The sequence below is a fragment of the Octodon degus genome, unplaced genomic scaffold, assembly GCF_000260255.1.
Source record: "Octodon degus isolate 3935 unplaced genomic scaffold, OctDeg1.0 scaffold00080, whole genome shotgun sequence".
NCBI lineage: Eukaryota > Metazoa > Chordata > Mammalia > Rodentia > Octodontidae > Octodon > Octodon degus.
This window is the reverse complement of record NW_004524656.1, coordinates 927,509-944,282: the sequence shown is the minus strand read 5'-3', so window position 1 is coordinate 944,282 and position 16,774 is coordinate 927,509. Positions and strand designations below refer to the sequence as shown.

The 16,774-nt window shown below is 37.9% G+C and overlaps 1 protein-coding gene and 1 pseudogene across 1 annotated transcript; one reads left to right on the top strand and one right to left on the bottom strand.

The window, feature by feature from the left end:
- The first annotated feature begins 3,175 nt into the window (after nt 1-3,175).
- LOC101560355 (olfactory receptor 958-like) lies at nt 3,176-10,110 on the top strand. Its single transcript, XM_004636519.2, has 2 exons — nt 3,176-4,072; nt 10,024-10,110. Exons 1-2 carry the CDS (start codon nt 3,176-3,178, stop codon nt 10,108-10,110), a joined length of 984 nt encoding a protein of 327 aa, XP_004636576.2.
- A 5,106-nt stretch (nt 10,111-15,216) lies between these two features.
- Nucleotides 15,217-15,695, bottom strand: LOC101570966 (annotated as a pseudogene).
- Between the last annotated feature and the right edge of the window lie 1,079 nt (nt 15,696-16,774).

Genomic DNA, 16,774 nt, shown 5'->3' with positions numbered 1-16,774 from the left:
TAAACAGTGGCCCGTTGAGCCCCAGACACCTAGGTGAGTTGGCTGACACTGGTGGGTGTAAATGATTCAGAAATTGTGTGTATGTAAGAGTGTGTGTGTGTGTGTGTGTGTGTGTGAGAGAGAGAGAGAGAGAGAGAGAGAGAGAGAGAGAGACAGAGAGAGAGAGAGAGAGAGACAGAGAGAGAGAGACAGAGAGATAGGAATGGTAATGATGATATTTGGACCTCTTTAGAGTGTGCTGGGGAGATAGCTCGGTGCCTGTGTGCGTCACAGATACCCGGATGGGCCGTGCTGGCTCTGATACCAGGCATGGTGTTGTGTGCCTGTAATCCCAGCACTGGGGAGGCTGAGACAGGAGGATCACTACAAGTCCTTAGCCAGACACTGTACCAAATAAATAAATAAAATACAAATTAAGAGAAACTTTCTTAACAATCCTCATAAGGAAAAGACTTCTAGAATTACTTAGATGCTAAGTAAAAGGCTCAATTTTTAATAGGAGTAACAGAGAAAGAAAAGTTTGGAGTACATCATTTAGTATACATAGCTCGAGTGTGGGATTTATTGCCACTAATTCAATATTGCTTATCATCGTGACGCAGATGGAAGAAAAGGAGATTAGCTAAAACTGGATAATTAAAGTCACCCATGTTATATTCTACAACTCACTCATTAAGCTGGTTAATGTGTCCATCCCAGAATGAATCAACTTTGACTCAGTGATGATGATAATTTTGCAATCATCAAACTCGTACTAACTTTAAACAAGGAGTTTTTTGAAGCCTTTATGGAGATCTCAGTTTTAGCTTATGTTTGGGGAAATAAAATGATCCACGAAATAGAAAACTACCCATCAACAACAGTAAAGCAAAATAGTACGAGAGAAGAATTTCAAAATATATTGAAAGTGTCAAGTCAAAGAGAAATCAGATTTTATGATTCTATTTAAAATAAGTACCATGAGGGCCCGGGGAGATGGCTCAGTAGAATAAGCGCTTCCCTGGCAAGCGCAAGGGTCTGAGTTCAATCCCCGGTTCTGCAAAAAGAAAAAAAAAAGCAGCCCATTTTCTTTTACCAAAAAAAAATAAGTACCATGGACCAGCGAGATAGCTCAGCAGTCTAAATCACCTGCTTAGGCAAGCTTAGGCAGGTGTAGAGGATCATGGTTGGGTCTCGGGCACCACACGCCATGTCAGCCCTGCCCTCAGCGTGGGCTGAGCCAGCTCCCCCACCCCAAAAATAATGATGGCAAGCCTGTAGAGGTAGAAAAGGCATTAGTGACTGACTAGAGCTGGGGTGTGAATAAACATGACTGTAAATGAGCATGAATTTACTCTTACTTGAGGGAAATTTTCTAAACTTAGATTTGATGATACATGCACAGATTCTCTAAGAGCAGACCCTTGGATAATCTCACATATCTGAATCCTATTGTTGGATATTTACTGTGGAGAAAAAAAATAATGCCCAGGAATTATAATGAAAAGGCTTTAAAGACTGAATGGAACTAACATGTACGTGTTCCAACTGCCAAGAGGGAATGCAAATATTATGTACTGCGCACAGGTGCTGATAAACTAGAGAAAAAAAAAGATTTTGAATGTACCTAAGGATTTCCATGTATCTGTGCATAGGCCTAAGAAGTCCTGAGGGAAGGGAGTGGGGAAAGGGGAGAAAAAGAAGGGAGGGCTCTCTTCACTCTAATTGCTCCCTCTGTGCCCACCAGGGATGGGGTCTCGAGAAAGCTGGAGACCTTTATTGTCTCCTGAGGGGAGTCATCCAGCTCCTCCACTCAGGGCTGCAGACACTGTTGGGTCTAGGCTTTTACACCTGACTGTGTGCGTCTGAGAATGAGAAATAGCTTTTCTGGCCTCATACTTTGGCTGTTCAGCCACCAGCCTCTAAGAGCAAGAGAAATGCTTGTGGTAATGTGAGCCTGGGTTTTAGCGCACTGTGATCGTATCTCCCTCCACTCTAGATTCTTCTTTTCTCCCACTCTCACCTCACTGTGTTCACATCTCAGGGATATATGGGCTCCAGGAAGTTAGTAGAATGCAGGAGTGGCTCTGCATGAGTTTGGGTGAGTAATGATTGAATGGGTGCCTGGATATTTTCTTAAACTATTTCCTGATAAATGAAGACTTTAAAATCTTCCACAGGATCGCATACAACTCAGTTGTTGTATAACACTATAATGAAGACTAAATTCTGCACTGAACAGAAAACTCTTAGCATTGGTAATCACGTGTTGCTTTTTTACTAAGTTATATATTATATTTTTCCTTGTGTGTTACTATATAAATGCCAAGTTTCATTTGCTCTGCCCGATGATTGAGAAAGTAGCTTCATGAATCATCTACTTCATTAGGTAATTCAGATTGCTCCTATAGAAAAGTTGAGAAGTAAATGCTTCTGAGAAGCAAAACATTCATATCATAAATGTGTTTTTTAATCAGGGGTGTGTAAGGAAATCATTTCAATACACAGTGTATATAGGTTAGATCTGTTATTGTACAAGTTGTTAACATTTGCATATATATATATATATATATATATATATATATATATAGATAAACACTGTTTTCCCCCTACTCTATTATTTACCTACTAGTCAAGTTTCATTGCTTTGTTGATTTTATGAAGAATGAAGAAAGCAGCTTTGAGAAACTTCTACCTTGAGAGATATTACCAGGCTGCTCAAAATCACCCAACACAATGCTGCAGAGTAAGGCTACATTAAAATTCAAATCGATTATTTAATCTAGGAAGACTTTGAGCAGCATTACATTCATTTTTACAAGAACCAAAATATAATAGTGCACTATATGTAAAGATTTACGGGAAATTTGAAGATCTTTTTCAATATTATTTTGCAACCAAAGAGTGGGGAGAAGATATGACACTGAAGTTCAGATATATCCAATTTGGAGGTTTATTCAGTGTTCTCCATTCCATCTTAACTCAAGGATCACTGTTCCTTAAATTATAAGGAAACATTTGAAAAATAAATATGACAGATGCACAGTCACACACTAATGACTGAAGGAAATAGGCTGAGTCCCATTTAGAAATGGTTTACAGTACATGGGTATCAATAGCTTCCAGTGGGTTCTCTGAGAGTATTCAGCCTTGGTGAGGTTGCTCTTTCATCTTCCAGGACTCACTGTGCCCGAGGATGTGGAATCGCTCTGCAGTGACTCAGTTCCTCCTGATGGGAATCCCGCACACCACTGGGATGGAAAATGTGTTCTTTGTCCTCTTTCTGGCCTTCTACCTGCTCACACTCCTGGGAAACCTGCTCATTCTTCTGGCTATCCTCACCTCCTCCAACCTTCACACCCCCATGTATTTCTTCCTGGGAAACCTGTCAGTGTTGGACATATTTTTCCCTTCAGTGAGTTCTCCCAAAATGATGCTCTACTTAATGGGGCTAAGCCGCACCATCTCTTACCAGGGCTGTGCTTCCCAGCTCTTCTTCTACCACTTCCTGGGCTGCACTGAGTGTTTCCTGTACACTGTGATGGCCTACGACCGCTTTGCTGCCATCTGTCACCCTTTGCGGTACACTGTGATCATGAGCCACAAGGTGTGTGTCGTCCTGAGTGTAGGCACGTGGCTGGGGAGCGGTCTGCATGCCTCTGTGCTCACGTTCCTCATCTTCAGGTTGCCCTACTGTGGCCCCAACGAGGTGCACAATTTTTTCTGTGATATCCCCGTGGTGCTTCCTCTGGCCTGTGCCGACATCTCCCTAGCGCAGATGGTGAGTTTCACCAACGTGGGTATGGTTGCACTCCTGTGTTTTCTGCTTATTCTCACTTCCTACACTCGTATTGCTCTGTCTATACTAAAAATCCGCTCCTCAGAAGGCAGGCGCCGTGCCTTCTCCACGTGCAGTGCCCACCTGACCTCCATCCTGCTCTTCTATGGCCCGGTGGTCCTCATTTACCTGCGACCTGCCTCCAGTCCCTGGCTGGATTCTGTGGTTCAGGTACTGAATAATATTGTGACCCCTTCCCTGAATCCTTTGATCTATTCCTTGAGAAACAAAGAGGTCAAGTTGGCTCTGAGGAAGGCACTGAGCCCAGGGCTTCCCACTTGTGGGAGCTGAGCTACCTGTCATGCTGTATCTTGGCCACTCTGCCTGGCATTCATCTGGATGCAAGACTTCTCTCCTATCTGGTGTGCTAACTGTGTGGGCATTGTAGCAAGACATATTATTTACTATTGTATAGTTTATAGGTCTGTATGTTTATGCAACAATGTATTTCTCTAAAGTTCTTAATATTACCATGCCCCATGAACTGTGCTACGAACTTCAGAGACAAATTTTTAATTAGTAGAATATTAATATGAAGCAGCTCATGTGATTCATATTGTGATTAATAACTTGTAAGCACATAATAATTGCTATTTTAATAAGTTGCTAATCTAAGAAGTGAATTTAAAGGTATTAAGCTTTTTATTGCTTGTTCTGTATTGTATGAACTGTACTATAGATATTTGCCTCTCCTGGGAAATTCTTTTCAATTTACAAGGAATCATCTCCAATGTGCCAAAATACTGTATTGCAGTGAGTTTGCTGCATTGGTTCCTACAACTCTTGAGTGAGTTTTGATGGATCTCATAGACTGGCATATAATATTAAGGATTTCTTTTTTGTAGTAGAAGCCAGGTAATATCCATTCATTTATGAAGAGCATAAATCTGTTCACAGGTGGATGTTGTTCTGTATGAAGAATTTTGAACTCAGCAGGAAGAACTGCAGGTTGCTTTCATTCAATCAAGCACAGAATTTTCATTGAAGAATTCCAGAACTTTGTAAAAATAGCATCTATCTCCTGTAAATAGCTCTCAAAACATTTAAGAGACTGCTAAAGTATACACAAGTGACTCAATATTCCTTCTATAAAAATATGGTCAATGTGTACCTTTATCACTCTTCCCATGTTAGTGACAACTTAAACTAGGGTCTGACTCCCTTCTTAACATCATTTCACCTATGCCCTGATTCATCTACACCACTGCGTGTGTCTACATTATCCACCTCTATTGGTATAGATAGACGGATACAGCTGTGATCAGACTTTGAATACTTTTTCTGGTTTTAATAATGTAACAAGGATTTTCAATCACCACAATGTTTTAAGCACCCGCCCTGAAGTGTGGTTCATGATTACTTCATTGAAAGTGTCAAATTTAATAATATTTTGATACATCTTCTGGAATGCATCATCATCACCACAGTCTGCTTCAGAACTATTTTATCGAGACAAATAGAATTGGTGTATCCTTTACCTATCGCCTTCCTATAATTTTATCATGCTCATCATTAAACAAACGCTACTCTATCTTCTGTAGTTGCAAACTGGTCCATTTCAGACATTTCTACACACTGGAATCTTTTTTGTGTTTTACTTTTTTGTTATTACTTTTATTTTATCCAAGTAGGTATAGCGTAGTATCTTATTATCATGTTGATTTGAATTTCCCTGATGATTAATGTTGTCAGATAGCATTTCACTTGGTTCTTGGCTATCTATGCATTTGATTTAGAAAATAAATGTGTGTTGAAATTCTTTGTACATTTTTAATTGGGCTTTTTCATTTTGTCATTGTGTTACCAGAGTTATGTACATGTACCTAGATACTAGCCCCTTGTCAGATGTGTGATGTCTCAATATTCTATCCCATTGTGAATTTTGTTTTACCGAACTGGCAATACATTTCATTCAGAATCATTTTACATTTTTTTTTTTTTCGGAACTGGGGATTGAACTCAGGCCCTTGCACTTGCCAGGGAAGCGCTTATTCCACTAAGCCATATCCCCAGCCCCTGCATTTTACATTTTGATGATGTCCTGCTCATTTATCTTTTCTTTTGTTATTTAAGCTTTTAATGTGGTACCTTGAAACCACTGCCAAGCAGTGGGCATCAAGATTTACTCTTACATTTTCTTCGGGTTCCACAGTTTTGTTCTTACATTAAACTTATGATTTATTTTGGATTAATCTTTATGTGTTGTGTGAGGTACAGGTCCAAATTCATTTTTTTGACTGTTGACATCTAGTTGTGTCAGGCCATCAGTTGAGATTATTTTTTTTTCCCATTGAGTGATTTTGGATTTATAGGTAAGTCTTTTGATTTAGTGCTGTAGTCTCAGTTCCAATCTACTGATCTATATGTGTTCATTTCTTACAGCAGATTATACTGTCTTAATTATCAATGTCTTGTACTAACTTTTGAAATTGGAATGGTGACTTCTACTTTCTGGCTGTTTTTGAAATGATTGCATGAATTTCTGCTATTCTGTATCAATTTTAGAATGAAGCTGTCAATTTCTATGAGGTAGGCTTCTGGGATTATTATAGCGAATACACTGAATCTGTAGATTAATTTGGTATGAATTGCCAACCTAGTAGTAACAAAACTTCTAATCCATGAACATGACATTGTTTTCCATTTTTGTAGGTATTTTTTAATGTTTCCAATAATTTATTGTAGTTTTCAGAATTTATGTTTACAAGTCTTTGACTTCCTTGGTTAGATGTAGCCGTAGCATTTTATTCTTCTGGATGTTATTGTAAACACAATTACTTTCTTTGTTTCCTTACAAGATTTTTAATTGTTAGTATATAGAAGTACAGTTGATTTTTTTTACACATGATCTTAGATTATTGGCATAATAAGATCTTAGTGGATGTTTTAGGATTTTCGGTGTACACAATTCTATCCTTTGTAAATAGAAATAGTTTGCCTGCTTCTTCCTTGGTGCACACATTTTTAAAGCTTTTTTTCTCTCTCTTTTCTTTTTTTGTATTTTAGTACAGAATCTACATGGTCTCACTACACAGGTTGGACTCACAGTGATCCTCCTGTTTATCAGTCTCCCAAGAGCTCGGATTACAGGCACGCGCCACAACGCCCACTCTCACTCACAGTCTTAGCGTGCTGTGAGGGGTGGGGCCGGCATGGCAGGCTGGGTATCAAATCCCTGGCCACTGCGTCGGCCTGCACAGTCGCTTTAATCCGCTAAATTATTAATCTGGCCCTAAAATCTTTATTTCTTGCCTAAATCCTCTTTTGAGAGAATCTTATGCAACATTAAATTGCAATGCTGAGGGCAAATATGTTTGTCTCCTCACCCTGAGGCAAAGATCCAGTATTCTATCCTTAAATGTTCCCTGTGGGATTTTCACTGATACCATTTATTATACTAAAGAAATTCCTTCTACTGCTAGCTTATTGGCTATTTCTATCTGTTAAGGCACTCAACCGTGGGCTCCCTTCCCCCGCACCACTTCCGATGTTCCCAGATGCCCCAACCGCAACTGTGCTGCAAAGATTTAACCGTGACTCCCTGCGCCTGACTGCTTATGTATATAGCTTTGTTTCAGCTCACTTCAGTTCAGGTCCGCTGAGCAGCCTGGCACATGCCAGTTGCCGTCAATAAACTGCTCCTTTCATGCCAGCTAACGTGAGTGTGGTTCTGTGTGGGTTTGAGGGCGCCTTTTTCTTTCTTTTTTTTTTTTTTATTTTTTTTTTTTTTATTTATTTATTTATTTATGAGAGAGAGAGAGAGAGAGAGAGAGAGAGAGAGAGAGAGAGAGAGTGTGGTGTGTGTGTGTGTGTGGCCAGCTCAGTCCACCAGGGGGCGGGGCTGGCCGGCATGTGGTGCTGGGGGATCGAACCGCGGTCCCTGATGCTTTGCTAAGCTTGTTCCAAGTAGGTGCTTTAGACCACTGAGCCATCTCTCCAGCCCCGAGGGCGCCTTTTTCCCGACAGTTTTCCTATCACTATCATAAGAGGATGTCGGTTTTCTGAGCACCCCATGTCGCGGCGGCCCCGTGGCGCGCACCTCCCCTGTCATCCCAGCACTGGGGAGGCTCAAAACAGGAGGATCACTACGAGTCCAAGCTGTAGAGTAAGAGGCTATACCACATACATTTTTTTTAAAGTTAGTTTTATCCAACGTTTTTGTGTTTATTGGGATGATTAAGTGGTTTCTATGCACAAGTGTCTTAATTGTGTTGTATAACAACTGATTTTTAAATGTCAATCAAATTTGAATATCTGGAATACATCTTCACTTTGTGAAGGTGTATAAATCTTTTTACATTTGGAAGATTCACTTCATAATTATTTTGTTGAGGATTATTGTAGCCATACTATTAGGAGATATTTTCTTACAATTTTTTTCTTTTTAGTGATGTCTTGTATTTACATCACAATAATCCTTCTTTGATAGCATAGTTATAAAAATTTTCTCCCTTTTTTGTAATTGGAGAAGAAACTTGAAAAGTATTATGAATACTTTTATATAACTATAGTGAAGACGAGAGCTCTGGGTCTTGTAGGTGATTCTGATGATTACCACTAAACCTGTTTATTTTTTATAGGTGTATTTGATTATTTGCTCTGTAACCAGTTTGTTACCACGTGTATTTTTCAAGAATTTGACAGTTATTCCAAGTGATTTAATTTACTGACATGCAGTTTTTCCTATTCTTCATCTATCTATCTATCATCTATCTATCTATCTATCTATCTATCTATCTATCTATCTATATTTACTTCTGTCTTGTTACTATTTCATTTTTAATTCTAGTAATTCAAGTCTTTGTTTGGCTTTTACTGATCAGTCTAGTTAAAATGGTCTGTTTAACTGTTTCAAATAACTGTTGGTTCCTCTATACAGAATTGATTTTCTGTTCTTGCCTGTTCATTTCTTCTCCAATTTATAAATAGGCACTTTCTATTTTCACCAATTCCATTTTCTTCTAAAGCTGTGATCTCTGACTCTTTTTGGCTCCTACCAAAAGCATTTTCTTTTTCACATGTGTCAACTGTAATACACTATATATAGCTATGGCTTTTATCTACCTGTCCCTAAGTCCTCTTGTGGTCATAGGTGGGTGGACGTGGCTGGATCCATGATGTGTGTGGCTGGGACCAAGAATGTGACACTGGGATTGATGCATGGAGTGGCACTAGGGTTGAGGCTACACCAGCCTGGTTGTGAGGACTACTCATCCTTAGAATGTTAGACATAAAGGACAGAAAGACAGTTACTGCTTGTCACTTGCTTGCTTCTCTCTTCTTGCTGCCCTCTGCCTGCCCTAATTTGCCATGGAGCGCTTCTCCTCTGTGATGTTTCTCAGCCATGTCATCCCACCTTGGAGCTAGTCAGCTGCGGACTGACACCTCCACATGTGACAAATCAACCTTTCATCTTTTAATTTGGGGTGGTGGGTATTTTATCTCAGCAATGAGGAATATAAGTAGGACACAGATAGTTTCTTCTTATTTGTACTGTATGCCTGATAGAAGAATCTCCTTTCTTTTAGAGCTCTGGCTATCCAGCTATGTCTTATATTAGGAAAAACTGGCTCTATGGGCTAGAGAAGGGAACATTGATGGATAAGAATATGTATAGGATGCAATAGGAGAGATGAAAAAAATTGGCAGTGGGGAGAATAATTTTTTTTTCTTCTTTCTTTCTTTCTTCATTGTATTTAGGGAAGGCTGTACAGGGTGTTCAGGGTCTCACTGCTAGATTGGCCTCATGGTGATTCTCTCCTATTTATAACCACCTTAGTGTTGGGATTACAGGCATGCGCCACCATGCCCAGTCTCAATCACTGTCTCAGCACACATTGGAAGTGGGGCTAACACGGTAGGCTTCTCCTTCAATTTACTGTGAATTATTTTTTTAATCAGAAATGAACCTATGCTTAAGACTTTATTATTTCTACACTCATTGGAAAATTTCCCCCGGTTGTGAGATATCATTGCAACAGTAGTTTTATGTTACAGATTTCTATTACATTCACAAGTTTTTAACATCCTTACAGGAATTTTAAAGAGAAAGTTTGTGTAAGACCTGGAACCTCTGCCATCACATCAGGTCATAACCTCCACAAATAGAAATACATTTCTGTAAACATGTTTGTGGAGATTCTCACTTTTGGGCTTATTCCATTTCAGTTTTGGTGGCGACCACACCTGTCTTTTTTCCATAATAGAGTATAATACATGCATCAGTGGAGGGTGGACTTCCAGAATCCAGTCCAGATGTCCTATATGTACACTGTGCACTAAGGAAAATGTAAAGGTCATGAATCTATTTCTTAAAAAACAATATTTTTGTACTTTATCTGCTTTGTTTCCATTTAATCAATGTAATGATCATGATAAATAAAGTGAAATGTACATTAATATATGGTCCAATTTGATTGAAATGTTATTGTGGAGTCCCATGACATCATGTGGCAGATACAGCTTCTCTCATTTGGTGATTCCCAACTTGTGCTACCAATAAAAATTTCAGTCATTTGTCAGTGTTCAACAGTAGAATATTCTTATTTTCATTATTCATAATCATTAGTGCAAGAGCTGATGAACATAAGCACACATGTGTTTTCTTTAGCCAACAGTTTTCGAAAGTTTATATAATTGTTACATGAATGCAAGATGCCTACTTTAGAAACACCTGGACTATGGCATTGTGGTAGTATCACCTCCTCCTCCCCTTGCAGCTTCCAAGATCACACTGTCATTTACTAGTCTTTCCAAACCTGGATTGTCACATACCTTTGCATAAAGCCTTGGATTCCTTCAGTCCTCCCGTGGTTTTCAGCCTGACTCTTCTCCATCTCCACCGTAATCAAAAGCTTTTCCCTATTTTCACCAATATATTCTACCAATTATGCCGATATATTTATATTCTACCAATATATTTATATTATGAATTCTGCACCTTTTCCCAGTATGCAAGCTGTTTTATTCTTATTCTATAACACCTTTTGTCAAGATAGTAGTGATCGATCTTTCTTCTTTCTTTCTTCTTTCTTCTTTCTTTCTTCTTTCTTTCTTTCTTTCTTTCTTTCTTTCTTTCTTTCTTTCTTTCTTTCTTTCTTATTATCTTCAGCATAATGCTTTGGACAAATGAAATAACCCCCCATATGCAGCGAATCTTATTTTATTTATTTATTCTTTCCTGCACACAAAACCAGAGGATAATTCTGACTCCTTCAGAGCTGCATTGGAAGGGCCAGCCAAATATTTCAGCGGATTAAAATGCTTGTTTAGGCAGACTCAGGGGCTGGGGCTGAGAGTTCCATCCCTTGACCTGTTGTGCCAGCCCTGCACCCAAGGCGGGCACACTGAGAAGGTGTTTGAGACTGCGCATGGTGATGTGCGCTTGTAATCCCAGCACATGGGAGGCTGTAAACTCTGGTGGAACTTGTATGACACAGTCTCAGTGCCCTTCCTGTCCTCCTGTCCTCCTGTCCCCTGCCAGGGGTCTGCTGGAAGCTAAAGAAGCAGTCCATCTGAAACTTTTCATGACTAAGAAATAATTTTTGTGCTCTGCTTAGCAATTGAAATTTTGGACTTACTTGCTATCGTGATGTAGTCTATTCTACCCTGATAGATATAACTCTCCTTATATTTTAGTGTAAATTAAGACTAGTAATCCTCATCTTTTCAGAATGTGACTGACAGCTTTGTTAAATATTGAAAAAAATTTCTATCATTCTGAATAACTTAACATTTGTTTCTTGTGAAAATATTGCAGGTAGCAATTAAAATATTAGGCTAGGTACTTGATATTTTGCTCGGCAGTTAAATTGGTACCAGAGACCTCTGATGTTTTTAAATAGCACACAAATTCAGCCATATGAATAAGGGTGACTAATTATGTTACATTTTGGTAGAACACATGCATTTACTGTCTGAAGCTCACACAGAGGGGTGTGTTTGAGATTCTTTAACTCATCACTCTTCTGTAAAGCCTTCTGTCCTGTGGAAGTCCAAGCGGCTCTTCAGTCTGCATTTCACTCAGCTCAGCTTATAGGCATGTGCATAACCATTTTGTATCTGTATATTCAAAATAGTTAGGATAGATACACAGCTACTTTCTCTTAATTCAATGAAAAGAAAGATTTGTACTAATAGTGTTTGTGGACAGGATATCATGTCTGCATCTTGTACAATGAATAACCACTAAGAAGGCAACCACATGCAATGTATTAATTATTACAACTGTCCTACTAATTGGTTTTGAAACTGTGCCATTTATATTTGCTTCTCAAAGAATTATTTTTTAAAAAAGAATCTGGTCACAAACTCTACGATATAATGAAGGAAAGATCTGCTGGAGAATTACTCAGTTATGCAAGAAATAAATATCAATTGTATGAAGCCTATATATATATATATATATAGATAGAGCTCAGTTTTTGCTCTCATTTTTTTTTTTTACTTTGCTTGATTTTCTATATACGTTTTTCCTTTTCTCCTCGACAAAATTTCAGTATACTTGGCATTGATAAATGTAAGAAACACCTGAAAAAAAAACCCATAAATACATGGAAATTAAACAAAAGCCTCCTCAGCAATTCCGTTTTAATTGCTGGTTATAAATAAAAATAGGTAAGTAGAGTCTTCATATTGCATTGGTTGAAATTTTCTGCTTGTTTTACATCATGTAGTCAGTTTTTATGTTTGCCTTCTGATAAATTCTGTGATTTCTTCTCAATATTGTTACATTTTCTAATAACAGCTCCAATTTTAAAAATCTCAGGAAGCTGAGAGGAAAACATCTCTTCTTACCTTAGGGCTCTACCAATAGAGAATGAATCTGTGCTGCCCAGAACTGTCCAGCACGTTGATAAAATGATCGATGTAAATGCCACGAACCAGAGCCTTAAGAAATTGTACAATATCACAGTTTTGATTTTGAATTTTATAAAACTGTTCTTGTAGAAAGACTAGAACTTGGGAACATTTATCTGGTTTGTAGAAATTGAAAAATGTCCTCAAAAATAAATATAATTTTTCATCCCTATAGTATCTCTTTTGCTACCTGGTAGCTTTGGTTGATATTTGTTGCATTAGTTTTGGCTTCACATCTCTCTCTCTCTCTCTCTCTCTCTCTCTCTCTCTCTATATATATATATATATTCTTCATACAACTGGTATTTATTTCTTGCATAACTGAGTAATTCACCAGCGGATCTTTCCTTCATTATATCCTATAGTTTGTTACCAGATTCTTTTTTAAAAAATAATTTTATTGAGAAGCAAATAGAAATGGTGCGGTTTCAAAACCAATTAGTAGGACAGTTGCAATAATTAATACATTGCATGTGGTTGCCTTCTTAGTGGTTATTCATTGTACAAGATGCAGACATGATATCCTATCCACAAACACTGTTAATACAAATCTTTCTATTCATTGAATTAGGAGAAAGTAGCTGTGTATCTATCGTAACTATTTTGAATATATAGATACAAAATGGTCCTTCAATTTATATTTTCTGAAAGGAGCAGGACTGAAAATGACTTGTCTTAGACAAAACTGTCATTTTCTTCTTTCTTTACACACAAAGCCATGAAGCTCTCAGTGTGGTACGTATACTATTTAAACAAAAGTTTCAGGAGGCTTTCTCTCTTTGTGTTGATCCAAGTCCTACTTGTCCTTCCCTTTGTGCTGCTTGTGGCAGTTACTTCACAGAGCCTGTCTGCAGGCAAGGCTCACTTACTGTCTTCTTTCCAATCCTCCTGAGTACCTCCCTCTACTGGAAATGATGTCATCAGGTTTCTTTCAGGTGGTCCTTCCAGACTTGTAAATTAATTGCTTCATTAAAATTGCTGAATTACTCCCCGGTTCCAACAACAGCAACAACAAAAAGAAATGGATATTAAATTAGAGTTTCCTTTTCTTCCTGTATTTTTTAAAACCCAGCTCCAAACTTTATGATCACAGAATTTAAGCAAATATTATAGCAAGCGATTAACCTACTATGGTAACTTGAAAATACTGTGGGAATAGGTGTGGAAGCAGAGCTGTGTTCTCCAAACAGAGTCATGAGGAATAAATCAGCCAAAGAAAGAGACAGTGCTTTAACCAAGGCTAATTCACAGTAAATTGTTAAAATGCTTAAATTAAAGGCTGTGAGCACCTGACAGCCAGATTCTGAGAATTGTTGCTTACATATTTATTTTAGTGACATACTTTTATTTATTTTATAGTCTTTCTTGACATGTTATTAACACATGAAAATTGCATATATTTGGAGATTACATAGAGTTGATTTTTATATGTATTTTGAAGTGATTACTATAATTAAGCTAATTAATCTATAGCTTCCAATATTGATTTTTTATGTGGTGGTGAAACATTTGCATGTACTGATTTAATGGAGTTAAATATACAATACATTTATTTATTTTTATTATACAAAAATTGCATAAAATTTTTTATTTTATTTTTAAAAATTATTTCTTAATAATTAAAAAATTATTATTATTTTATTTTAAAAAATTGTTTCTTTTTACAGAATACACTATCTCATTAGCAATTCCCACAATGGGAAAGTAATTTGTTACTTACAGTTTTACATTTGTGCACCTATCATCCTAGATCAAATAAACATATCATATTCGTGAATGAATTTTGCTTGGAATGGGAAGTATTTTGATTCATCTGAAAGATCTCTTCCCTAAGTGGGTCTCTAAATTCAGAAGCTGTCCTAGCTTTTCTTCCTAGGATTCAGAAATCTGTAATATAAAATGTCAGCATTTCCTAATTTCAAAGTCTCTCTAGGGTGCTGAGTAATTATCATTATCTGGTACCAACTGAACAGTCAAGGACATTTCCAAAGATTAAACACTATCTGATGTTCTGAAAAGTCTTTACTCATGAATTAACAGTCTTTCCCTTTGTCTATTATTCCCCGGAAAAATGTGAAAGTATGGTCATGTATTATCCCCTGGAAAAATATAAATGTATGGCCGTGTATTGATAGTAATAAAGCTAAATTCTCTTTAAAAAATAAATTAAGGCCAGGGAGATGTCTCAATAGAATAAGCCCTTGCCTGGCAAGCACAAGGGCCTGAGTTCAATCCCCGGTTCCACAAATAAATAAATAATAAATTAAAAGGCAGAAACTCATATGTAATGTTTACTTATACTCTGAGTATTGTGAGCTGGGAGGAAGACCCATTAACTCACCAAAATACAGAACTCAGTCTCACTATTTCTTGGATACAATTCCTCTCAAAGGTTTTCTTCAACCTTAAATGCTACAAATGACCACCTCATAGGACCCGATGAATTTATCCATTACTTTTTGCTTACTGTAAGTTGAATGGCATGCCAGAGCAGAGGCAAAGAGGTGTACAGTCAATTCTTAAGGTATTAAGTCAAAAGATCAGAGCTTCCACAGAATGGCAACAGCTTTGCAAATGTCCACATCATAATATTTGAAGTAACAAAGCCCAGCAAAGGTCAAAGCCAAGAGCCCCAAAAGGCCTGCCTTGGCAGCTTTCTGGGCTGCAGCTCTATGAACATAGTCCTACACAACTTGTTCGAGGCCCCAGTGAATGTGGAGAGTGAGGGCTACAGCCAGGAAGTAGTCCTTTACAAAGCACAGATTCAAATATGCAGCAGGAAGCAGATACAGGAGCAAAACACTGACCACTCTTTCACTAGCCCAGTGGAAAGATGCAGCCTTGGAACCTGAATGGTGCTTGGTGACAGGTGAATGTGTTGGGCTCCACGCCATCATGGGTAAAGTCAGTCTTGGAGAAATGCGGAGACATGAGCAGGGTTTACCACTGGAGTCCAAAGAAACAGGGTTGAGGATCCCTGGGCACCTCAGAGGACACTCAGCCTCAAGATAGTCCCCATCTTGCTTTTGAAGCCTCCGACAATACATTTTTTAAAAACCATAATTATCATGCTGTACATTTGATCTGCCAAACTTTAACATAAATGCAAATCATAATTTCTACCAAAATCTCTTTTACCTCAGTCCTAAGTTTCCAACTACTACCATTATATTCTCTTACCAAGGGTTTGAATTTATTTATTTATTTATTTATTTATTTATTTATTTTAGATTCAAATGACATGATGCAGTATTTGTCTTTCCCCCTCTAGCTTATTTTGCTACCATTAAGTGTGATATTCTACGCTTTCAACCACATATTCAGGCTCCCATGTGTTCATGTTGTCTTCACTATTCATCTGCTTATGGACATGGGTTGTTTACGTATCTTGGCTAGTTTGAATAATGTACAGTGGATATGGGAGTGCATGTGTCTCTTTGACACACAAATAGGATCTTCTTAGATGTCTGCTCAGAACTAAAATTACTGCATCATTTGGCAATTCTTTTACCTTTTTCAATACACCTGTCATAGTTTTTTACCATTGTCAACACCCATTTTCATTCCTAGAAGACATGTATAGGGATTATCCTTCTTCACTTCCTCACCAAAATTTAGCCTTTTGATAGCTGCTGTCCAACTGGGTATGAAATGCTATTTTATTTTAGTTTTGAGTTGCAGTTTCCTGATGACTGGTGGTGTTGAGCATCTTTTTATGTACTTGTTTGCAATTTGACCCTTTAGGAAAAGCCTATTCAAGAACTTTGCTTATTTTTATTGTTTGTTTTATTTTTACTGTTCATGGGTTTGTTAATAAGTTGTATGAATGCCTTATATAATTTTGATACTAGCCCTTAGCAGACAGATGGTTTACAATTATATCCTCCCATTCAATTAGTTGTTTTTTGGACTGGTCATATAGCTCAGCAGATTAAAGCACCTGCAAGCAAGAGCAAGGACCAGGGGTTTGATCAACAGGCCTGCCATACCGGCTTTGCCCCCAGGGTGCACTGAGACAGCAATTGAGACTGGGCGTGGTGGCACATGCCTGTAATCCCAGCTCTTGAGAGGCTGTAAACAGGGAGATCACTATGAGTG

What these genes read in the sequence shown, in the direction of transcription:
- LOC101560355 (XM_004636519.2), top strand. Translation starts at nt 3,176, where the DNA reads ATGTGGAATCGCTCTGCAGTGACTCAGTTCCTCCTGATGGGAATCCCG. An exon ending in TCAAGTTGGCTCTGAGGAAG is followed by an intron (nt 4,073 to 10,023) that starts GCACTGAGCCCA and finishes TTTCCATAATAG; the next exon opens with AGTATAATACATGCATCAGT.